We start from the raw sequence: 25,093 nt of genomic DNA on the forward strand, positions 1-25,093 counted from the left end.
CAGATTCCTTCGGCCGCGCGGCCAATCGAAGATCCCAGACCGTGGGTCTGACACTCGTCGGCGGGTACGTACCTGTTTGCTGAATACAGCCACATCTTCGCTAAAGGAGTCTGACGAACAAACGTCACCACCGGCCACGCCCGGTTCTCGTGGTGTGCAGGTCGCTAGTTCACACTTTTCGAAAATTAGCGCCAACAGCGGGAATAGAGGGTGTCTGTGGAAGAGAAATGGAAGAAACAGAAAGATCGAAACATTAGACGTGGGGCGAGGTGAAATTAGTGCAGTTTCATTAGTGCGTTGTTCTGGGACCCGAAATCTGTCTGTCACTGCGAAGGGTGCTTTCGGGGGGGAACGCGCTCACGCACACGGTCCCCGCTAATGTCCAGGTTGTAATTTTGTTGTGCTAATGTCGTATTAAAAATGTGCCACGTAATCGACACCCGGCGTGCCCGCGGACGACCCCAGACCGGACGACGACCGGCGAGGAGGCCCAACACGTGGTGGATTAATATGCGTTTCGTGTGAGCAACGGCGTCCAAGGGCGGCGGGAGCCCCGCGGACCACAAGTCATAAAGTAATCTACCAGAAATGCCGGGCCCAAAAGAAAACTCAGGCCTGGGGGCCTGAGGCTGGGCGACGAGTACGGGCGGGGAAGCAATGTCATTAGGAGTTTATGCGTTTGACAAATGTTGAATCACGTCCCTCCGTCGGGTTCCGGGGGGTTGGAAGACAGCCTAGTCGGCCCGCTGCTCGCTAGTTCCGCCGTTTCGGAAGTTGCTGTTCGGTACTGTTTACTTCTGTTCCGCCCCGGGCCAAGGAGCGCTGGGCCAGACGACGAACAACAACGGCAACATAACCACAACACCAGAACACGGGGAACACGGGGAAAAAGCCACAAGTCATTCCCCTTTCCGATTCGGAGAGCATAGGCTCCATGGGCTGCAGATGGCAGGCGCCCACAAGGTGTTTGTGCGCGTGTGTGGTCTTATCTGACTCCATTTATCCGGGGCCCGTATTCTGGGCACGCATTTCCGTGGCCGCGATTTACTGACACCACCCGAACAGGCCCGAAAGCCCCACAACCGTGGTGATCTTCAGAAGTGTCGGTGACTTCCAATCGAGACCGTATCTTCAGCTTCTAGCAACCACCGAAACGGTCTCCCGAAAAAGGGTTCCACAGTGCCCAGGTGCTTCGGACGAGATAAGTTTGCCCCGGGCCCGACACCTAGAGAACGTCTAGGAGAGCCAACGACGACGACGACACATCAAACGGAATCATCAACTCCTGGCCGCGCACTTACCTTCTCAAAGCGAGCCCTTTTGTGTCAGCTTCGCCAGCAGCATCCCGGTGACGGAGATTTTTCGCGATAAAACGCAATAAAAGTTAAGTGAGGTATAGCCTTTCTTCGCCGTGCTTGACAAAAGGGTCGCCGAAGACGGGTCTCGCTGATGGATTTATTTTAAACGGATCCGATAGGATCCGTCGCGCCACCCTGCCTTTCTGCTCCGCTTCGGGACACCTCCAGAGATGGTGCCGCCAGATCCACGCTCCAAAAACTTCTCGCTTCGCTCGCACACTCCCGAACTTGGCAAGACGTTGCGCGCACGACAATGTCTACTGTGATCGGGCACGGCGGGGGGAGCAGAACCATGGCAACGGCGGCGGTGGTTGGTACAAAAACGGAGCACTCGCCGATTTGGAGTGGTTTCAGCTCCAAACTGCAAACTCACCACGAATGCGAATGCGAGAGTGGTGAAGTAACCAACCACACTCTATAGAGTGCCCGGTCCGTCAAGTGCACGCCAAAGAATTCGTTCGACAACGGCACGGATTCCGTAGGTGTGTTTGGATCCCCGGAGAACCTCGATTCGGAAGCCGAAGCCCCCCCTCAACTCCGCCACTTGCCGGTGATGTCTATATTGTGTGCACGTGAGAATGCACCGCGCTCCGTGGGCGCTGCTGTGCGGTCAACCGGTCCCGGAACGGGGCCAAGAGGCGGTCTCCGGTGAACGGAGAGTGGGCGCAGCGTAGGCAAGGTAGGCACAGCAAGCACGGTACGTTATTAGTGTACGGTGTCGAATGTTTAGTAGAGATAAACAGACCAGATCGAACCGCAGACGCAGACGACCCGTGCCCCCCGGTGTCTTCCGTACGTACGGCCGGCCTTGCAGCGTGCCGAGTAAACAAAAGCCAGCCCCGGCCAGGAGAGGGAAGCCACGGTCGGAGGCACTTCGCCGGAGCCGGGACGTATGTTTAGAGTGCAGCTTAACCACCTCATTTAGTGTATGCGCCGGAGCGCGCCCGCGTTTCGGAAGACGACGCGGACCCGGACCCGGACGACGACGACGACACCGACGCCAGGGTACGTAAATATTTTGATAATGTCACTAAATATTGTACGGCGCACCCGGAGGCTCCTCGGGCGCGTCCTGTGTTGTTTATGTAATTTGTAGGATATTTTACGAATGGCGGCCGGCGATTGTTTGGCGAGCAATCAACTGCATCCGGCGATGCATTTCGGAGCCGTGATCTGTGATTCGTCGTGCGTCACCACCCGGCGGACGGGCCGGCCGGGGTGGCTGGGACATTCGCTTCTGGGTCCGCCTCCTCCTCCGAGGCGCTGATCGACGGCGGAGCGTTGGCGAATGTTTGCAGAAATAAAATAAACCTCTCTCTCGCCGTAGGACGCGCAACAACCGTGCTGGGCTGGGCCGTCATCCCGAGGAACCACCAACAGCAGCCCGTCGATCGGGCGTCAGATTTTGTTTGAAAAATCATTTGCATCTTCAAGATCACCACAACTTAGTTGGGTAGCCTAGCCAGGGGGAGAATGCAATCCACGGCGATGGCCGCACCGCACAGAGCCCTTCTGGCGATGTTGGGAAAAGTGTTCGGTAAATATACACAGCGCTCTACGGCCCGGGCACAGGGCACAAACGATGTGTGCTGTGCTGCGCTGCGCGAGATGCTGTGGCCGCCGGCCGGGGTGCCGTGTCTTTCTACACATACACTCGTACGAGGGCGGCCACTTTAGCCGGCCGTGTCTGTCCGCGGTAGCGCGCAGAGTGCCAAAGTGCAGCAACGCGGCCAACGAAGAACCGAGGCTGTCTGGACATGCCTTGCTGCCCGTACACATATGCGCACGGAAGAACGGAAGAAGACCTGAGTTGTGTGTAGGTCGTCCGAGGTGGCCGCCGCCGCGGGGGTTTGTTATTCTTTTTGCTCTGCGCCCGGTTGCAGCTGCTGCTGCACTCGGTGCACCGCTGCTGCGGCGGCTGCTGGCTGCTGCAGACTGCACGTTTTATTATTATTTTCTTCCCTCTTGAGACACTTGAGGCCGAAGCGAAAGCGGACGCGATAGGGGAGCCGTAGTGAATCACATTCTAACGAGCTGCCAACCGCGCGTTCCTCAAGTGGGTGGCGACCGTAATCGAATGTTAGCCAGACCGAGGAGACACCCAGAGAGAGAGATGGAATGAAAGAGCGACACTCAGGTGCCCAGGCGTAGATCGCGAACTAGTTGAACTGTCAACCCTGTGTCACAAGCCGGAGTGAGCATTATGACGACGGTGAAAGATCGCGGATGCACCCGCAGCAAGACTCCGGCTCTGTCTGGTCGACGAAGAGGAAACGATCAAGATGATCAAGGGCGTGCGCGCGAATTGCAACGGCAGCACCCGGCACGACTTGAACCTTCTTGGACCGGCGACTCCACACATCAGATCAGATCGCCCGCTCCCCGGATCCCGGTGTTGGTAGAAGACCTTGTCACACCAACACCAGACATCGGTCGGGTTGTTGGACCTTCGGGAGAGAGACCGCAGCACGCAAGAGCCGCGTCAGATCTTCGCCAGGAAGACCCCGGGACCCCGGGCCGCGAAATGCCATTTGGTGTTGGCAGCGGCAGCATCGTCAACGCGTAGCAGGTTCATCATCAGCGCGCACCTCGCCGACGGCGGAACCCAACGCAACGGAGATCTCTCTCGGTCTCGGTCTCTGGGGTGCTGTCATACATAAAGTATGAATTTTTAATGAAACCACACACTTTTGGCATTTAAACGCTCCGGCTCCGTTCGTCCGTCATTCTTCGCGTCAACGTCGCGAGCGTCGAGTGTGGCTGCTGCTGCTGCTGGGACCGGAAATGCAACCCGAAATGCGCCAGGCCGGTCCGGGCCAAAAATAAACTCTCCGCGCCCAGAGCCCAGCCCAGCGGAATGGAGAAGAATTAGTTCCAGATTATTGTCGTTTTTAGGGGGGGCGAACAGGAAATGGCGTTTCAGGAGTTGGCGTTTAACGAGCGAAATAAAAGTCGCAAAGCCTTGTCAACGGAGTGCGGTTTGTCGGGGGCCAATAAAATGGGCTTACGGGTCGCTTTCGCGCTTGCTTTTTTTACGATTGAGAAGCGATGTCGGACACCAGTCTCGCGGGCCGTTAGCGTCCCGCCGAACATGTGTCAACGGGGATCGGATCCGGCCGGGGAATGAAGTTGCTGCCGGAGATTGATTAACATACGGGATTCAAACGTTTGTTTACTATCGAGCTGCTCGGCGGGGTTTATCTGCGGCGTGGTTGCATTCCGGCAACCTTGCGCCGCTTATTGACACACACGCGCTTCAATGTTGTTTATTTGAAATTCTGCATTTTTTGCCGATCGCCAGAGAACCCAGAAGTTGGTGCGAATAAATATTAACACACCACGATTGTGCAGTGCAGCAGCAAGTCTGCGGGTCGCTAAATAAACTTCCGCCAACGATAACGGCGAGGGGGCCCCGATTGATCGATCGACAATGGCGCCAGCATAACACAGATTTGAGTGCACAGAAAATGCATTCAACATAAACACTGCATTTTTTTTAATTGAAAATGCTTATTCGGAGAATTATGACGGAAAGAAATCTGTGCCACCCCGGAATCGATTCCCATTTGCTTAACCTACAATCAACACACCCACCAAGCGGACCATTTGTTTCGTGTCCTATATTTTGTTTTATTCGGAACATATTTTCCATGCAGCCGGTGCTGGGCACCCTATCGAAACCCATCATTTATCCATCAATGCTCTAATAGCGGGCTCCCTTCCGGGGTGCCGGTGGCCACTCATTTCCTAATCGTTTCCGATCCGGTGGGCGGGTGTGTGCAGCATTAAAAGCATACAAATTAAAAGATCACTTCCGCACTCGGGGGCCCATTTATTTAATCAATTCTCTCGCCGGGCGAGTGGCACCATTCCTCCTCCGTCAGCAGGAACGCTAAGGACACACACAAAAAGCGAGCCAACTGTCCCAAAAAAAAAATAAACCCGGACGCAAACCGCATACGAAAGTGGTGCTGCTCTATGCACCCTTTCGAGGGCCGAATAATGTGCTCTGTATCATAAAAAGGCAGCCTGTCTTGCGGTCCAACCGCGCTCTCTCTCTCTCTCTCTCTCTCTCTGTCTCTCTATCGGCGATCGGTCGATCAGATTGTGTGTGCAGGCGCACACGCGGGCTCTAATGGGATAATGATGGGGCCCCTAGCAAGGGTCCCCGAAGGACCACCGCTCGCACACACTCACGCGCGCTCACAAATTGCTTGTGCAGCCTTTTGGGTTTATTTATCCATTTTTTGTTAGTTGCTGCCGTCGCCGTCGGATGTTATTATTATTCGGAAGGTCCCCCGGCCTCGGTCCCGGTCCCCGACGACAGGACCGAGCCACCCACCCGTGCAGTGTACTTATCGAGCATAATTATCTCTTTCGCACCCCCGAAAAAATGAAAAGAAAAAAATAAACCCGGACGCAACACGGGGCCTTAGACAATCAATATATGCGCCCGCGGCCTCCGAGTGACGGTTGGCTGCAGAGCGATCGATCGTCTCGCGCCGAGAAGATCCTTCCGTTCGAGCGCGAATCCAGATGACGAACAACTGGTGGACCTGGAGCTGGCCACAAAAACTGGGGAACCGCACAAAAGAGAGTTGGAATCCTGCAGGAACTGCACACGCCGGGGTGGTTCGAGAAGCGAAGCGCAAACAGACAGACACCCGAAAAACGAACGAACGGAACGAACGTGGCTCTGTAATTATGTCTAATAGATTGATCACATTTTAAATTTATAGTTCACGGTTTCTTCGCGCCGCAAAAGCTGGCCCCAAGACCCCTAAGCAAACCCCCCCGCGCCGATGCGGCTGAGAGGGAGCGGCTGGCTTGCCTAATTTAATAGGTATTATTACACAATTTCATAATCATCATCATTATCGTCAGTCGTCGTCGTCGTCGTCGTGGTCGTCAGTGTGTTGTGCGATTTGTTACGACTTTTTAATCCACGAATCTCTGCCGCCTCGGGGCCCGAGATCTTGTGCATCCTTTTTATCAGCGTTTATCGGCTGAGCGTGCTTTTTGGTTGTGGATCTTCTAAATTTCTTAACTCGATCTGGCTGGACCCCAGACAGCTCAGCAGCATCTGTTGCAGAGCCACACAAAAAGTGCAGCAAAGGAGAGGCTGGCTGGGGCCTCTATAATCTCGTTCTGCGTTCGCCGAGGAACCGTGGCCGATCATTATGCGGATTCGGCCCCCAAAACGGTTTGGCCGCGGGATGATTTATCGCTTTTTAATGGATCAGGGCTCGGACGGATCCTTGGGACCTCGGCAGACTCAAGTGTGAAAGGACTCTCCCTGCCCCGGGCCGGTCGGTGTGGTTTATCGGATCGTGGGGCGTCGACGAATTGATCGGGAGATTGTGGGCGCGTGCGTCTGCGTGGTCGTTGCGTCGCCTGTTTGTTTTCTTGTCGGCGAGATCCCGGCACACGATCGCGCGGGATTAGTGGAGATCGGATCGGATGGAATTGGTGGCAGTTCCGGCTAGCAGACTTACCCGTAGATAGCTTCTTTATCACGCTTGTGTATGTCGGGCTGTACTGCGCCCATGTGACCGGAGGCCGGCGAAACATGACTAGAGGTGCCGTGATAACCGTGCATGCCGACCGAGGCGGCGGCGGCCGCGTGGTTGAGGTGCGGGGAGTGGTGCGATGGCAGGCCGGGCAGCGGGGGAGGTCTATGTCCGGCATGTGGGTCATACATGCCGGCCGCACTCGCGTCCATGCCGTAGCCGTGGAGGCCATCCTCGTACTGGAAAGAAAGAACGGGAGAGATATGAGTGTCCGGCGTCAACAACGGGATGCTGTCCGATCGGATGACCGAGGATCACGACCCGCGGATCGCCGCGGAACACTATCGGTTGAGTGCCCTTTCGCCGGACTTGCGGACCAGAGACTGAGCCACAGCGCGCTAGGTCCACGAAGTCCACGTGGGGTTCCACGGCTTAGAATGATGATCGCGATGGTGGATGATGAAGTGGATAATGTTGTCGTTTCGCGCGGTGCGTGAGGACTTCTTGAGAGTGGGCATCGTGGAAACTCCAGACCCATTTGTCTGCGTGTGCGTGCGTGGGGTCAGTCGTGCATCAAATCTCTCCCCCGTCGGTTTCCCACTCTCTGGGAACCACCGACCGAGGGGATTCGATTCGACCCGGCCGTCGGCCATCTTCTTCTTCGCCCGGAGGTCGCGCCAGCCGCTGACGCTGAAATGACCTCTAAGTAGAGCATCATTATCGCTTCCAGCGAGCCGAGAGACCATCATCTTTAACCCGGTGGGGACCGGGTGGGGAAAGAAGAAACGCACGCACACAGCCAGACAACGGACAGACATCGCCCAAAAGCGAAAGCCGAGGCCTCACGCGGCGCGCCGGATGATGGATTCGACTCCGGGGGAAGAGTGCTCTATAATCAATCGAATCGTGTGGCCGTGTATGAAATTAATATGTATGAGCCGTTTTTCACTTTGTGTCCCCGCGCCCTCCCCCCTGCGCCAGATTTAACCCCACTCAGCCGGGGCCGGGCCGGGGTTTGCTTTCTTGCTCGGCGGTTTTCCACGCCAACCTTCAACCGCGCAAGGATTTAAATTTGTCTCGGAACGTGCGTGGGTTTGACAATCGTCGCCGGAAAGTCGTGAAAATTGTCCCCGATCCCGACCCGGAGCGAGCGGTGGTGGGATCAAATTGGTTTTTCGATTTGTTCCCTTTTTTGCCGACCGAACGGAGGCCCCCCGCAGAATTGCGTGTATGTGTGTGTGCGGCCGGAACGTGTATCTATTTTCCCGGCGACCCGTTTTTATGACAGTTGCGGGGCGGGGCGGGGTGGCCAACCCACCAACCGATAGAACCGTGCGGTTCCATTACGCGCCAAGGTAGGAGCCGCCGGGCCCCGACTCGTCGTAATTGAAAAACATTCATTTTATGTTTGTGTTTTCCCGGCCTTTTCTTGCATTTTCTCCCCGTCTCTCTCCTTGCAGGTCGATTCCCTATTCCCTACCGCATCGTTATGCGTCGTTACGGGGCGCGCGGAGTCCACCACCAAACTCCATTTTATCTTCCGGTTTCGGTCGATGCGCACACAATGGCCACACAGCATAGAATCGGGTGGGAAAAAAAGGTAGAAATCTCAGTGGAAAGAATTCGCCTCGCGCTCACACCGTAGGTCCCTGCGGAGTCGCGACCCCTTTTCGGGCGCGCCGAGAAAAGGGGCCACGAAAAGATGGTTCTCCGGTTCGCGGAGCGGATCAACACAATGCCCTGGTGCCGGAAGATAGCTCTTGTCTCCGGCCAGCGATCCAGTAGCTGCTCAACACAATCAATTCCTTTACACACACCCCGGGGGGGGGAAGGATTCGAATTCGAACAGGACCTTCTGGAGGGATCTTGAGCATCCGGCTACAAATCGCTTATTCCGGTTCCACGGGCAAGGGTTCCGGCTGCGCCGGAGCCGTCGAGCCGGAAAAGCGTTCTGCACTCGAGGTCCCAGCTTCTGAGTGGATGTCTTTTCTGGTCGTCTTCGAATTCACGTTCCCCTTCGAGAGGTCCCACCACATAACGGGGATTAGAGTAACGATCGGGCAATTTGTCTTGTCTCTCCCTCTCTCTCTCTGGATTTCGAAACCGATTGCCTGTTACTTATCAGTAATTATGATTCCCGGGCTGACATTTCCACTCGACAACAAATCGTTAGACTTGTCAGTGGCCGTCCGCCGGAGAAGAAGCAGCCAGAAAAAAAAACCGGGGACCGGCCCATAACTCACCCGCGCTCTGTTCGGTGAGAGAGAGTGAGGTTGGTGGCTTGCGCAACGCAACACGCGGGCGACGCACATGTTTCTCACACCGAACCGACAACATTCCACCGCCGGGCGGCGATTCCCACCATCGTGCTGATGACATAAACCTGGCTCGAAGTCCCGAAAGCCCCGGGGCCACCATTTTGGTGATGAGCGCGCGCGAATGTGAAGATGCGCCCGGTCCTGGGACGAACTTCCCAGAACCGTCTCCCGGTCGGGGAGAGTTGGCCGCGAAAAATATTAGTTACCCTCAAAAACAACCTCTCAAGAAAGAGCGAGATCGGGGGCCCGAAGACCCGATGATTGATTATGCTCTGGCTCCGGATTTTGACACCAAGGAAACGCAGTTGAGAAGGGTAGGAGGGAGGGTGGTGCGGGGGCGACCGAGATGTGGATGTGACACACACGAGCGATGCGACCAGATATTGAATTGCGGTTCGCGTCTTGAGCCATGTTTGTAGAGGCCCTCGCCATCGTCGTGTGTCTCGTCGTCGAGAGGACACAGAGGGTGTCTTTCGCTCCCTGCCGTCCCAACCGTCCCATCCACGAAACCTCAAGGGTCAGGAGCGGAGGGGTGGGGACACGAAAACATGTGTGTACTTCGGCCTCGGCCAGCGGCTTGTATCTGCTGAAGATCATCCCCCAAGAGAGAGAGGACGGACGGCGAATGCAGCGATCAACGAATGTTACTTGACACTCTTGACTCCCTCTGCCTCTCCCTCTCTCTCTCTCTGTCTCTGCGACGGGTAAGTCATTTTTCAAACTGGCCAAACTGGCGGGTTTGGCGGACACGGGGGACACGGGAAGGGAAAACGTTCATGTTTTCCGTGGACACACAGAGAGAGGAGCCAAATCGAGGACACCACTAATTCCGAGCGCGCCCTGGAAGTTTGTGGGACGGATTTGGAATGTCGCCTGTGTGTGTGCGTGCGTGTGTATGTGTTTGTACAGAACAAATGGCCCGGACCGGACCGGGGGGCCGGGGGCCGGAGACGAGACCCGCATCCGAAATCGAAACGGCGGCGTCCTTTTGGCTGGCGCAGAATGCGTGTTCGTGTTCTGGAAAGGGGTGACCAACGCCGCCGTCCTCGGTGCGGTCAAATTTCCCCGAGCCAAACCAGGACACCCCACGCCGGAGCGAAAAGGGTTTTCGGACAGTAAATAGTCAAGTAATTGATATTAATACAAACCTCCTCCGGCGGCGGCGGCGGCGACGGTTATGATCCCGAGACCGGGATCCGTTCCCGGGGCGACCAAGGAGCAGCCGCCGGAAGTCCTGCCGGGGCGGGGGCTTTTATGGTTTGTTGTTTCGGTGTGTACCGTGTGTGCTTTGGCCGTGATTTTCCCGAAGAAAAATCGGACCCAGCGGGAGGCGCGCGCCAAGCGAAAGACCATCGACACCCCGACGTCCGGGGGAGATTTGCATAACATTAGAGGGAACATCCCGGGGACGGGGCGGGTCGGGGGAGCAAATTGGGAATCGCACCCCCGACACACACACGCATTAACGGGGGCATTATCGGTGACGGTGAACGCAGTGACAACGAGGAGCTGGAGTTCCTCGGACCAGCCCCAAGGCGAAGGATGGCGGTTGCCGTCAAGAAGTTTTCCAATTTTCAACCAATCAACCGGAGCACATCCAAATGGCCAATTACGGTGTCAGGCCGCTTAACCTCCCGCCTGGAAGCGCTCCTGTTCCTGGGTGTGTTTTTTCCCGGGGTTTTTGGACCAAATCCAGGCCGAATCTTATCTCGGGAATCGGGATCTTCCGAGAGCCAGGGGTGTCTGTTTTGTTCTAAGCAGCGCCATCGAGCGCCTACTTATGCGGTGATTTTCGGCACCCACAATTGAGCTGTTTGCGTCCCATCCTGTCCCCCCCCACCCGGTCCCCCAGGCCCGGTCAGGGACAGGGATCGGATCTCTGAGATGTGGTGTATCTCTTGAAGGTGAAGTGGCCCAAAATGGACCGGTGCTCTATTCAATCGCTTTCTCGAGGGCCGTATTCTCAAGCGTTCCGATCGATCCCGGGGCGTTCCGATTTCAAGGGTAGAGGGCTTCGAGTTGTAGTTCGTCCTCTGTCTGGCCCGGGGCTTCTTGATTGGAGAGTACTCGAGGAGAGCCCCCGAGAGCAGTTCCTGAAGCCCTGAAGCCTGCCACAGTCCGTGGTGGCCTCCCGTGAGGCCGCAAATTGATTCCACAAAAACTCTGTGTGTGCCCCGCGCGATTGTTTGCCGGCCTTTGCTATGGCTATGCTCTCCTGTGACTCTTTGAAGTCGATCGCGCCTCGATCGCGCGCGTCTGAAGATGATTTTCATAAATCCGATTTTCACGCGGCTTCGCAATGGATAAAAATTCCATTGCCAGAAGGTGTGGCCGGGAGGGGGGAGGGGGATGTGCGCCCCCTAAACTGGCATGTCACTGGGCTGGTGGGGTGGCCGGGATGGTGATTGATTTTTTTCTTCGTCCAAAAAAAAAACGGCCAGTCATCGGTCAGTCGGTCGGTTCTCGAAAAGCCGAAAGAGGCCGGGACCCGTTGGACTAGCGAGCCAGCGCGTCTGCCATGGCCGCCAGTTTATTGGTAGTGGTCCCGCCGTCCCGTCCCGTCCCGCCAGTCCGGGACCCAATAAAATACCTCCAACCGGCGGTCGGTTTGGGTCAAGTTGGGTTATCCAATCAATTGGGGTGATTTTAAAACGCGCTGGCCAACGTGGCCATCCCGTCCAACCCACGGGGGGTGGCGGGCGGTGGGGCACAACGAAAGGGGTTGTTATGTATTATATTGTGCAATAATATCTGGAACCGATGGCCGGAACCGATGCTAACGCGCGCGCGCGCGCTCTCAGCGCAAGAACCCGTCTCCGACGCCGTTGATCTAACGCCCCCGGGGTTTTGGGTTCGTTGGTTGGTTGGTTGGTGGGCGATCTCTTCGTCCTCTCTGCGCCACCGCCTTGGAGGTGGCAATCCATTTTGCGCCTTTCCTTACGAAGACTCCACCGTCGACGGGGGATAAAATTCAATAAACTCGGCCCCGAAAAGAATTACCAGCCTGGGGAGGGGAGGCCATAATTGGAATGCGTTACACACCTTTCCTTTCCGTGGCCCTTTTTTCGACGCCGACCTCAAGAGCCTCGGGCCGCTGGTGGGCGGCTGGTGGCCATTGTAATGGATTATTAAAAACAAAATTATGCAAATGAGAGCCCTCGCGAAGGGCGGGCGGCAAATTGAGGAGGAGTTTCGAGGCTCGGGCTCTAGCGGCTCATTTTTATTGGGTGTTTGCCGCCGTCAGCCTCAGCCAAGTGGGGTAAAACTTCCCGTCCGGAACCACCCGGAAGTATCTTTCGGGGGGCCGCAAAGAAAGTGCCTCGGCGGAAAGTTAAGAATTTACTTTTAATTAACTAATTATTTCGCCCCGAGAGAGAGCGAGAGGCTGGGGCTTGGAGAGTGAAGAGTCCCCGCCCTGACCATCGCAGAATCCATTAGGCGCGCGCTTCCGGCTTCCGGTTGCAAAGCCAACGCAAAAATGCTGGTGAATTCGGAATTCGGAACACCGAAAGACGACGAGGCGGGAGGAAGCAAACGTTCAAGTGGCCACTCCACGCGGTGAGGGAGACCAAAAGTCAAACAAATCCGAATAATCCCGGCCGCGGTGTGAGTGCGTGCGTGCGGGGACACATTAAGCGCGGACGCTCATAAAAATCCGTGCACAAAATGTATGCACAATTATAGCGACGCAGGACCCAAAAAAGGGGCCCTAGACAAAACTTCCGGGTTTCCGGGTGGGTCGGGGGCCGACCACATTCCTCCGGGCTTCCGGGCGGATTTAGCCCCACCCCCCAGACGGTCCTTTTTGGGAATGCAGGCCGGTCGGCAGGGCTGGGGGAGGTGACCCAGGTGGCCTGTAATAATAATGATTGGGCCCTCGACTCTCGTGGCGGGGGCCGCGATGACATGTAATAAATAAACGATCGACAGCGCGACTGCTAATCGCAGGTGAGAGGATCCATTTAAAACCGCACGCCCGCCCTGCGTTCCGTTCCTGTGTGCCAAAATGGGCAATAATTATGCCACGCCACACCAGGCCACCGAACTCGGAAAACTCGGCGCAAGTTCCGGTGCCGGAGTTCGCAGCCAACACCACCTTTCATCGCGGCGGCGGCGGCTGTGGCTGGAGGGGTTAAAGTCCAGGGTCCGTGGGGCCGCCAGGTGCGTGCGTGTCACGTCATGTCATGACGGCATGGTACCGTGGCCCACCTCCCCCAGAACACTTAACCCACGGGGCCCGGGTCCCGGGTTCGGGGTGGGCAAGGAATTTTATTCTCCGCCACGAGCGGCCTCAACCTCATAATTGTACGTTTTTAAACATTTATACCTAAACTACAATCAACGACTTTCCAATAGGCATAATTCACGCAACATTAAATATTCATCGGCGGCCCCCCCCCGCGCGGTTCCGGCTCGCTCGCAGGAACTCGGTGCTAGCCGCCGTCGCCATCGCCCATAAATTGCTGCGCATATTATCCCCGCGCAGGAAGGGGTGACGGTGGTGGGGACCCTCGGCCAATCACAACCCGGGTGGTTCACTCAAATGGCAAGCGGAATACGCTCGGTGGCTATATATGGCAGTGTGCATAATATACACGGGCGCGCACGATGCTCGCTTCAAGCCGTCACTTTAACCAACTGCATCTAGTATGCACCGACCGACCTGCGAAGGACGACGATGAGACGATGCTTTTCGTGGCCTGCTTCATCTTTTGCCAGGGATGTTATCACCGGATGAGTTGGCAGAATGTGCCCGTCGGGCAGCGGTGTCCTGCGGGGGACCCGGAGTTGGTGGTGGTGGTTTTTTAAACCCGCGCGACCCACACGCGAGGTCCTTTAATGGACGGCAGAACATTCGGGACGGCCGGAGAATGTGTCGACTCATCGGCGGCCCGGCGGCCCTGTCTTTGGGACACGTCGTCCTGAAAGGCCCCCTCCTGCGCCAGCTGACTCAGCTCTCGGCTCGGGATCGATCGATGGGAGCCGTTTTTATTACATCGCGCACTGGCGGCCGCCATTGGCTTGAACTTGAATTAGCATAGCGGCCCGTGAGTCCTGCTTCCATACTCCGGGTTCCCTTTCTATCCTTTTCGTTGCCGCTTTGTTTAACAATTACGGGAGTGCGCGCGAGGCTCGAAAAAAGGGCGAGTTCTGTCTCGGCTGTCTTTCTGTGTGTGTGTTCTGTTTAATTCCTTCCTTTGTCTCTCTCGCACACACAGGGACATTCGAAAGGGGTTTGTGGTCCGCTTTGTGCCGCGTTTTTGGGGGGATATACAAAACTAGGACCTCACCGACGACGTCGAGCGCGCGGTTCACGCAACACGCGGCGGGGTTCAGGAATTAGCGTTCGAGGATGTTCGGCCGTTTGCGAAGGACCAACCCCGGCCGGCCCTCGAGAGTACCCCTTCTGTGCCGCGTCCTTAGTGAAGCGCAACGCATGCGTGTGTTTGTGCGCCACCTCTGTCCCCTCTCTCGCTCTCTCTCTCTCTCTCTCTCTCTGCCTGGCTGGCTGGCTGGCTGCCGGAGCTAAATGGATCGAATCGAAGGGAATAATAATGTCGGCACGGCCCGACGGCCAAAGATAACGAAAACCGAATACCGAACCGGACCGGATGGAGGAAAAAATAGGCGGAAAAGAAGAAAACAACCGACAAACACACACACACACACACACACAGCGAGAGAGACAAACAACGGGGACCGTGAATCCGTCGGGCTCCGATCCCCGACGACGAGGTCCTGGCGTGGCGTGGCGCGCGCAATGGTGCCGTCCGTCCGGGAGAGCAAAAAGGATCATCAATCAATTCCGAATCCGGGCCCCGTGGCCCCTTAGGGTGGTGTGCCGCCGTTCGGCCATTTTGAAATTCATTACTTACATGCCATACGCAGAAGAGACCGGGGCAGGCCGGCCAGGTCCCCGGGTCCACGCAGCGCAGCGCAAGTGTAATAGCAACATCAGCAGCAAATAGGCTCCCTCTGGAGCTGACGTGTTTGAAGTGGGCTAATGAGGGGTGCTGCTGGTGGTCCCCCGCCACCCGGGCCCACCAGACCACCAGGCCCACACGAGGAAGCATCGAGCCAGACCCTTACAGAGAGCCTGGCTTTAATAAGGGTTTTTGGCAGGGAATTAAATTGGGGAACCGAAGAGTGTACAATTACAAATACCACTTGACAGGCACACAAACACACACCGGGGCCGGGGCGCATCCTTCATCGGGACACAACTCGGGCAGCTTGTCTATGTGGGCTGCCTGTCGTCTGTGATTTTTCCCGGACGCCAAGCCACCAACTCGCTTCCCAGCAAGTTTGACGTTACGCCAGCAACTCTCGGGATCTCGGATCTCGCCGGGCCGTGTACACGTCACCACGGCTGCCACGGCTACTATCTTCGACTCTTTCCCTGGCCAGGCCCCCCCGCGGCACCGTACTCCCGTTCTACGGTGATTTCTCGGGGCTTGCTCCGGGGCCCGTAACGGGCGGCCTAAATTAGTGTCACCGATTGCTGACGACGCTCGGTCGCTCAGCAATCCACGGAACTTGGAACTTGGACTCCGCCATCGGGGTGGCCCGGGTGGAGTGGTACGCGGGGAGTAGAGCGCGAGCGATTAGAATCGCCCTCTAGCCCTACTTCGCTCGCTCTCGATAACTTTGGCAAACACAATCCGCGGGGCCGCGGGGTTGGGGGCGCCTCCGGAACGACCCTGGTATCTAGCCGTCCAGCTCCGAATCGCTTATCAGCAGCTCGGGCCCGGGCCCGAAACACCGTCGTGTGGTTGTTGTGGTTGCTGCCGCTTCTCTGTCACCTGAGGGCCCGCTCTCCGCTATCTCCGCTGTAATCCCACCGGGCTCACCAAGTCGCACCATTCCCCGGACATCGAATCACCGGACCGGACGACCGGGTGACGGGAAATTGGGCAAACAAGCATATATATTGATAAAATAATATTCGACAATCAGTGACCGTCGTCGCCGTCGAGTGGGTCGTCCACAAATAAGTTTTCGGGCGCACAGCGGAACAAGCGGGGAGCGCGGGTGCGCGCGTAGGCCACGCACTTTATCGCCGCGATCCCCGTGATGGAAAAACATGGCGCAGAAACAAACAAAATCCAGCAGCAACGATTAGAGCTCGTTGAGGCACTCGCGTCCTCCGGCGAGACTCCTGGGCTCCTTCTTTTCGGCTGCTTCGACCGCTGGGATCGGGATTTTCGGGCCCCCAGAAGTGTTTAAAATTGGACATGATAGCTTCATCCTCGGGCCGGCCGCTGCTGGTGGTGCTGGGTGTCGCCCAGCACCGGCCACCAGCCAGCGGAAGCACTCGGCTCACTCAGCTCAGTGCCGCGAGGCTGCGGACCCCAATTGATCAATTGAAACACGCGGAGCGCGGACCATCGTTAGGCGGCGAAGGACCAGCAGAATTGTCGTCAATTGAACGGGGCCCGGGCGCGGATGACGGGGCTGATGATGATGCTGGCCACACACTGCTCTGCCGAGCTGATCTGAGCCGAGTGTGGTGGCCAGCCAGCACCATGCCGAGTTTCGAGGGCCCGCTCGTCGTCGTCGTCGGTTGAAGTGCTAAAAATTCACGCCGCGCGCGTCCAAGAGGAAAACCAACGGACACCAATTTTCCCACACCGACCGACCCGCGGTGCACGGTGCTCTATTGGTCCCGGCCGGCCTGTTGTGGTCGACAGTCGACACACTTTCCGACACCTCGGCGGCCGCGGCGAAAACAAGGATCATAAAACAAAATGGTCACCCAAACGTGGCCCGCCGTCGTCTCCGTCGGCACACGAAGAAACATCATTAAGATTGTCAAAAATCAAGTTAATGGCGACGCAGCACAACAAAAAAAAAGATGGGAAATAAAATATTACTCCCGACCGGACGAGACCCGACGGGCCATCCTCGTCGCGACGCGGATCGTTCCCCGGGCGTGGGCTTTTTTATGTGTTCACTCACGAGATGTTGTCCAACAACCTCTCTCGACCCGGCGGCCAGGTATTCGGCGAGGGCCACTGGCGCGGGGGACACCCTAGTAACACACTCCACACCGTGTGGGGAGCATAAAAGTGAGCTAAGCCCCTCGGAAACGTATGTTTTGTCACCTGGACGGCCCCGGGTGGGTTCTTCGCGGAAATTCTAAGCCGCTCGCCGCTTATGTCACCTCCGATGGCCGACGGACTCTGCCCGGGTGTTGCCAGTAAGCCCCCGCGGGGGCCACCACCACAGCCACTAATGCAATCGTGCAGTTAGTGAGTGTTGGTCGGACTGGACCAACACCACCAACTCGGGGCCGATCGATTCGAATCGACGAGAAGGCCATCGCACCGTGGGCGATTTACTTCCTGGGTCCCGGTCCTCAGCAGGGTGCAGCTCTCCGAAAGTCCCATAGGAAACCCGCATTTAAAACCAGAATCTGGAGGCTGGAGGCTTTGCAGCAAATCGGACTGACTTCGAGGACCCTTGCGGACGACCTTGGCCGGGTCCCGAAACTGGTGCTCCTCGGAAGGTCGTCGGCCCTTTTTGACTAATATAATAATTGCTTAAACTGTGCATATCGGTGTCTGGTCCTTCGCCGTCGACAAATGAAGTGAGTCCCTGAATCACACCCTGCCATTCGAGGATCGACGCCCTTTCTTCGCCCGGCCATCAGCCATCAAACGGCGATAAACTTTTACGACTGTGTCATTTTATACCTCATAATTATACGTATTTCGTGGATGTGTCTTTCGTGCGCTTAAGTGTGCGCCGCCGACGGGATGATGGTCCCTCTCCCGTGGTGCGTGCGTTCCTTCTTCCTTCGTCGTTCTTCTCCCGTCGTGGGCATCGGGCAACACTTTTGCGGAGTCTTCCCGCCTTGAAGTTGGGCTCTTCGATCCGGACTCAAAAGTCCCAGATCTCCCGAAACAGTGACCTCGGTTCGTGACTCGAAGCCGCCCGAGCGAGTGGGCCGCAGAATCATCTGTTTCTTCGATCGCGCACAGATCACTGGTGGCCGGTCGCATATTACTTTCGACACTTGCCGGCACCGGCGGGTGCATGGCCGCCGCCGCCGCCGACGTGCCGCGGAATGTGCGCCCCATTTCCAGCGGCACCGAACCGCGAGCGCTCGCGGCCCCGACGGCATTGCAACGCGCGATCGACACAAAACGGATCATTGCCGCCGCCGACGATGACGATGAGAAATGTGTGGCACACGGATTAAGGTTTACGTCTCGGCCCTCGGCTTTTTTTCTTCTACCACATTGCCCGATCCCCCGTGCCCTGCAGAAGAGGAAGATCCCGTCCGGCACAAACGGCGGCATTTAGTTAGCGATCGACAACACCGACCGGACCGCCGGGCCGTCCGCGCGCCGTCGTGCAACATTTGAATTATCGCCCTTCTTTTGGCGGCTGTGGCTGTGGCCGGAGGAGCCAGTAATTGAATTTCGGGCCCGGGCTTTCGATTTCCACCCGACCCGGCGGCGGAACATTTATTTCATCCAAACCATCGCACCAACCATCCACGTGATCCGTGATCCGTGATCCGTGATCCGGGGGGCCCGATTCCTGCCTCGGCGGACGGCCGTGTATGTGTGATGCAACACGGACACGGACAAATCTATCTCCTTTTTTTTTTTTTGGGGGGGGTCCCTTCGATCATCATCATCATCGCTTTTTTTCTCGCTCTCTCCCCCGCCGATCGGGCGATGATTAACTACGGTGGGAGTCCGGGGGGACGGCACACACGGGGGGGGCTCTCTTCACGGCCCGGCCCGGGACCGGGTGCCATATTGTGGCCCCCGTGAAAGCTATTTTTACCCCTTACACGCCGGGCCGGGTTTTAAGATTTTGTTGTGGATATTAACAAAACTCCACGCAGGGGGAAAAAGTGAAACACGCCCGGAACGCACTCTTTTCCGTCTTTTCCGACTTTTCCGCCGCCGCCGCCGCCGCCGCCGCCGCCGCCGCCGCCGCCGGTGGGTTTTATTTATCGAAACTATCGAACGAAGGGGGGGAGGGGCGACTGAGGGCGGCCTGCGCCGCCTAAGTGGACCCCCAAAAAGCGCACACTTCTCTGGCTTTGGCTGTTCCCATTTTCACTCCATTTTCCAACCCGAGCGCGCGCCGCAGCATCCGTAAAACGGGGTGGCGGTGCGTTGGAAATTAAACAAATAATAATTTATATATTCTTGATGTTTATCGTCAAAATGGCGGCACGGCCGGTGAGTGTGTATACAATCGATCACCGAGCGGGGCACGGAACGATAATCGAACCCCCCCCCCCCCCGACCGCGGGCAGGTGAGAAACTCTGGCGCGAGTGGCCATTATTCAAAAATAAAATAGCGAACGCACGCACGGAACGGAACGGTGTGGAAAAATGAACTCATCACAACACCGTCTTGGCCACGCCACGGTCGGGAAAACCTATCGCGGTGCAAAAATGGCCGCCACGCAACGCAAGGACCAGTGGACGCGGCCCGTAAACAATTCGCGGCGTTCGATTCACTAACTTCACGAAGAATTCACGACTCTGGGACGATTCACCGAGGGCCGCGACACCACACACAAATGCACCACGCACACAGCACAGCACGCACGGATTCACTAAGTTTCCACTGCTTCAGGATCGGATCGGATTCGTTTTCTTTCGGGTGGTTCTTTGTTGCAGGATGCCAATTTCGATTCGCACTTTTGGAAACGTAATAAACAGTGGACGCCAATATTTCATTATTTTTCACCACAAAATGCATTGCTTTCCGTTTTCCCTAATGTACAGAAGAGACCAAATTGAAAATCATAAAAAACCCCGGGTGATTGTTTTTGATATCCTCTGACTCAATGTCGGCGAATTTAATGCTGTTTTTGGAGACGATTCGAAAAAGTCGAAGGTCTTGAGGACAGGTTGGTTCCAACGTGATATCTTGCCATATAAAAATGTGCGTTGTCTCGTGGCCGGCATTCGACCGTAGGCGCTTGGTATCCCGGGCCGGTTTTATGTTCAAGCTTCTAACTGTTCGAATCGTAGCCCTTTCTTACTAGCCAATGTCCACACCTGAGCGGGGTATCAGAAGGTGTCTGAGTTTAATCTCTGCCCTTGGTACTTACTATGGACTATTGCCCGAACATACTGATCTTCAACATGTCCATTAACCAGTGTAAGAAGAACAGGCTATCTATTTCTTCACGTTCTGACGTACACTTTTGTTTTATTTTGCCACGATTATTACACTAATTCTAGACTCTGCTTTCTGTCTTAATTGTAAACTCTTTCGTTTTAAGTTTTATTTTGTTTAGCTTGAGTTTCAACTCAAGTCAGCTAACAAACCTTTCTAGCCTTCAAAACAATCTTCGTTTCGACTGTTATCTCAACTATTGACCGTAAAAGGTGTCCACGGGGCAGTCTCTTGAGTCTAGCAATACGAAGCTTGCGGAACGATCGCAAAATGATCACGAAAATGTGATGCTAAAAAATCACGAGGAGTTTGAATCAAAAATTTTCTCTCCACAAATCCCGTCATTTCGAGAAAACCACAAAGCACTGCAAGAATTCTTTGTTAACAGTTTGTTCAGAGTTCTTGTTGCATCAAACCACGATAATTAAAGGCAAGCGGTTTCCGTTATTTTTGGCCACAGTAGTAAAAAAAATTAATATAATGCACCTCGAAAATCTCTTGTGCTTAAGCGCAGTAGGCAATTTGTACGCTGTTTCAACGCCTTTAACCTTCGGATGCTATGAGATACATTTCGAACAGAATTACAGCTCTGCTCCATAAAAGCTGATCGATAAAATTAAATCGATTTTGGAAAGAATTGGAAAACTATTGTTGTTGTTATTTGTAAAAATGTTTTCGGCTTGTCAATATTTGGGCATCGTCCGCTTAAAAAAAAACGGGACTCCCCAAAAACCAGCGGCGGACTTCCCAAGGTTACCCTATGTTTAAAGCCCTGCTGAATCTTAATTCCCACAAGATGTCGCGAGGAGTGCTCGCGCATAAACCAAGCTTTTCACAGGTCGTAACCTCGCCGACGGTGGTGCTGATGGGCTCTTAAAAAAGATGATCTCCCATTTGATGGCGGGTCCCGCTTATTGGGGCCGACGCTCATCAAAACATACACCAACCAGCCGTCAGCCAGCGGAGTGTCACCGCCGCCGCCGGTCTCGCGTTTAATGCACATTTCATCACACTTTTACGCACACGCATCCCATTTCGACGCGATTTCCATCCTAAGCACTCCGTCGTCGTCCAAACTGCTGCGGGCTGCACACAAGGACCAGCAGCCATCTGTTGCCAATCGGCAGAATAGGCACCACCGAATAATAATCATTTAAAGCGAGGCTCTCACAGCCCGCGTAACGGCGGACGGGACGAAAAAAATAAGGACTGCTAGGGCGCTGCTATCAAAAATCGACACTTCGTCCCGGCTCGTCGTAGCGGGAACAATCCGAGAGGGAACGGAGAACTCGGAAACTCGGAATGAATATTGCAAATTGACAACATCGGGCCAGGACGACCCCTCCTCGATGGGAGGAAAATCGGGACGGGAAAACGGGTGCCACATAAAATGAGATGAGCCGTTGCGGCCGCCGGTTCCCTCTTGGTCGACACTCTCTGGAACCCGGAATCGAGCGATTCCGGTTCCCGGGGAGTAGACGACGGACGGATGAGGACTTCATAACAGGGTTTTTTGGGGGGAAAAAGTAGCGCTGCACCAGGAGAAGGCCAGGTTGCGCCGGGAAATTCTCAAACGCGATCACACGATCTTCGGCCTAAAAATACCGACCGACGTCGGCCTTTGTGTGTTGCCGATCGCGTAGGAGTCCCCGTAGCCAGTTCACGGTTGCCGACCGATGTGATTCATCCACACGGACATCTAATAACACGGCCCGCGGTTCGGTTGTTTGCCAGTTACTAATCGTGGCTCAATTAGAGACACAAAAACATCGACGCACATCGACGCGGCACCGCCGTACATCATCATCATTAAGACCCCCGGCTCCGGCGGACCGACATCATCGGCGAGTACCGGAGCGATAGGCAACGCACCTTCTCTAGGCCAGCTCCGAACCAGGACCAGATTTCTGCTGCGACCGGAGCGAAGGGGGCGAAGCAGAAGAACCGAACGCACACCGCCGTGTTCGCCTTAATCCTTCACCACGGATCCACACGGATCGAGATCCCGAGTTCGCTCTCTGCCTCTCTGAAACACGATACCCCACGACGGCGACGGCGCGGGCCACTTGTGCGAAACAAGTATGGCCGCGTCACGAAATAGTAATAATTATGACGGGACGCGAACGAAAGATGTGCCGTGTACCGGGAGGGAGAGAGATCCAGGGTCAGTGGCATATGACAAGACACACCGGTGGCCGGCCATCATTATCGCCGGGGGCCTGGGTAGTTGCATCAACCGCACCGCGCGGATGCTGTTGGAGGAAGGACCCATGGCCTTAATCCGTTCGTGTCCCTCTGTTGATTTGTGCGAAACATTTTTGTGCGGCGACCACCGTGGGTGACGGGGACAGCTCACCAAGAGAGAGAGAGAGAGAGGCGGGCGGGAGGTCCGCCGGGGGATTTATGACAAGTTTACGACCTCGCCAGCCCAAAAATCGGAGGCCACCTTTCATATAACGGAGTTAATTTTTGCACTCTCTCTCTCCGTGCGCGCTCGGTGCGTTTGTTAACCTTTTCTTCACCCGTTGCCGGGACCTCTTCCCCTGCGTCGGGAAGTGTCACCATCACGGCAGTCGTCCGGACTGCCAACCGTTTTATGACCACCAGAGTCGCTGTTGGGTTTTAGTGTCCCCGACCTTCAGAGAGTGGTTTACGAGTCGATCAAGGTGATCCTGCGTTGCTGCGGCAGGTAGAAAGCGATCCTTTCCTTCCCAGCCCAGCCGCCGGTTAATCCCCTGGCCGGTCGGTTTCGGTCTCCGAAATCCAATCACAGTCCACAGTCCACTTCCTAGGTCCACGTCCTAATCGGCTCTCGCCCGCAAAGTTTGCTTACGGTGCCGTGCGTAAAACTAACAAATAAAATTAAACAGCACCCATTCCGTACCCTCGAAGGGACCTCTCTGGGACCATTACACACCTTCCAGGAGGTCCCGAGGCCAACAGGAGTGGATTTGCCTACCACGGCCGACTTTTGCCTTCACGCTGCCGCCGGACCGAAAAAGCACCGGGACCTTCCCAGCAGCGCCCGCACTCAGATTAGAGGCTGAGCAAATTTGCATTTAAATTACGATCGGCCCGACCGTCTTCCTTCCTCTTCGATCTCCGATTCCCCGGCTAGCCCAGACACCCGATCGACCTCGCGGAGGATCCTCGGGGATCCTCGGTTCACTTACCCTAGGCTGCGCCATGTGTGTTGTTCGTTGCGGGTGTTCGTTGCCGGCGGGCAGGCGGGGTTCGTTGGCGGAATGTGGTCGCGGTCGGTCGCTATGCTGGCTTCCGGCCACCCCCTGGATCAGCAGCCTGGAGCCTGGAGATCTCGGTTTTCTTTCGTTCCGCGTTCCTTCACTCGTTGATGCACACAATTGCACACCGGCGGCACCGGTCAAAAGAACAATAGAGGGAACAATACCACAGATACAGAACACTTCCCTCTCTCTCTCTCCCTCTCTCTCTCTCTGATCGTATCTCTCGGATCGCAACACACGCGGGCGCGCTCTCTACAGGCGCCGCGCGCTTTCACTCACGCACACACAGAGAGACGCACACGAAACAATGGAACACCACGCACCAGATCGGACTGCTGGACACGGGGCGCGTCCTTCTACGCGTCCTGGCGCCCGCCGACAGCAATCGTCACAGTCGAAGAATTCATTGTGCGCCGCGCTCGATGTTCGCTGCCGATCTAGGATCTTCGCGGCTCTCGTATACACTTGCTCCTGCTGCCGGCGCTACTGATTATTATTATTTTGCCGAACAATATTTTTTCACCAAACCCGAGCTTGGTCGCGTCGCGCGTCCGTGTGCTTGCGTGTATACATAAACGTATCTCTCTCTCTATATATGGATATATGTATATCTGCTATGCTGCTTCTGCTTGGCCGCCCTAGAAGCGTGCTCCTACTAGAACTAGATCGCTACAACTTTTTCTCGTGTTTTACTGCGCCCTCTTTTTGTATATATAACTCGCTCCGTCTCGCTCGCGGACCGCGAGCTAAATCTATCATCAGTTTCGTATACTTTCACCACGATCAGCGCCGATCGCGCGGCGGCTCCACCGACACGTGTGGCGGGCGGGGGGCGTGGGGGAGAGGCAAAACAACAACCCAACAACCGAGCAACAACAACAACAGGTAAGAAGACGATGATGGCGACGGGGGGGGCGGGTGGAAAGAAAACACTACACAACGCTCCGGGAGATCCGCATCTTTTGCCGGCGCACCGCGGATCGTTGTTGCTGCGGCTGATGCGCGCTGCTGCAGGATCGTTGCACGCGTGGAGAGATTAGGATTTAGGGGGTCCACTCTCTCGTTGGTTGCTTCCTTTTGTTTTCTGTTTGCTTTTTTGGTAAACTTTCTTTGCTTAAAAATAAAGCTACGCTTTCATGTTGTGGGGTGTTTTTTTTTTCTTCTCCGGGGTTCTGGTTCGCCCCTGCGTTGGCCTGCTTTGCGTTACAATTTCGTATACCTTCTGTATTGGTTGGTTTTGTAGTTAAAGTCGAGTCGAGCTGTGTTTTGTTAGAGCATCATCATCATCAGCATCATCAGCATCCGCATCATCGTTGGTCGTGGGCTTCTGCGATCACCGCTGCTGCTGCTTCGGCCGTGAGTTTTGCGTGCAACCGATGATCTAGCATCCTCCTCGGTCGCTATGGGTGATGATCAGCAGCAGGACTCTCTCTCTCTCTCTCGCTATCTCTCTCGCTTTCGCTGTCGCTCTCTGTCGCTCTATCTCTTGTTAATTTTTGTTGTTT

At 55.7% G+C, this 25,093-nt stretch overlaps 1 protein-coding gene across 1 annotated transcript in view; it reads right to left on the bottom strand.

The window, feature by feature from the left end:
* LOC131211200 (homeobox protein homothorax) overlaps positions 1-23,747 on the bottom strand; it is a 135,185-nt gene extending 111,438 nt beyond the window's left edge. The window contains exons 1-3 of the mRNA XM_058204588.1: positions 23,517-23,747; positions 6,854-7,107; positions 73-214 (exon numbers count right to left, since the gene is read on the bottom strand). Coding sequence (XP_058060571.1) covers positions 73-214; positions 6,854-7,107; positions 23,517-23,531 — 411 coding nt within the window. The 5' untranslated portion in view covers positions 23,532-23,747. The remainder of the gene's footprint in view (positions 1-72; positions 215-6,853; positions 7,108-23,516) is intronic.
* Between the last annotated feature and the right edge of the window lie 1,346 nt (positions 23,748-25,093).

The sequence above is a fragment of the Anopheles bellator genome, chromosome 2 (assembly GCF_943735745.2).
Source record: "Anopheles bellator chromosome 2, idAnoBellAS_SP24_06.2, whole genome shotgun sequence".
NCBI classification, from domain to species: Eukaryota; Metazoa; Arthropoda; class Insecta; order Diptera; family Culicidae; genus Anopheles; species Anopheles bellator.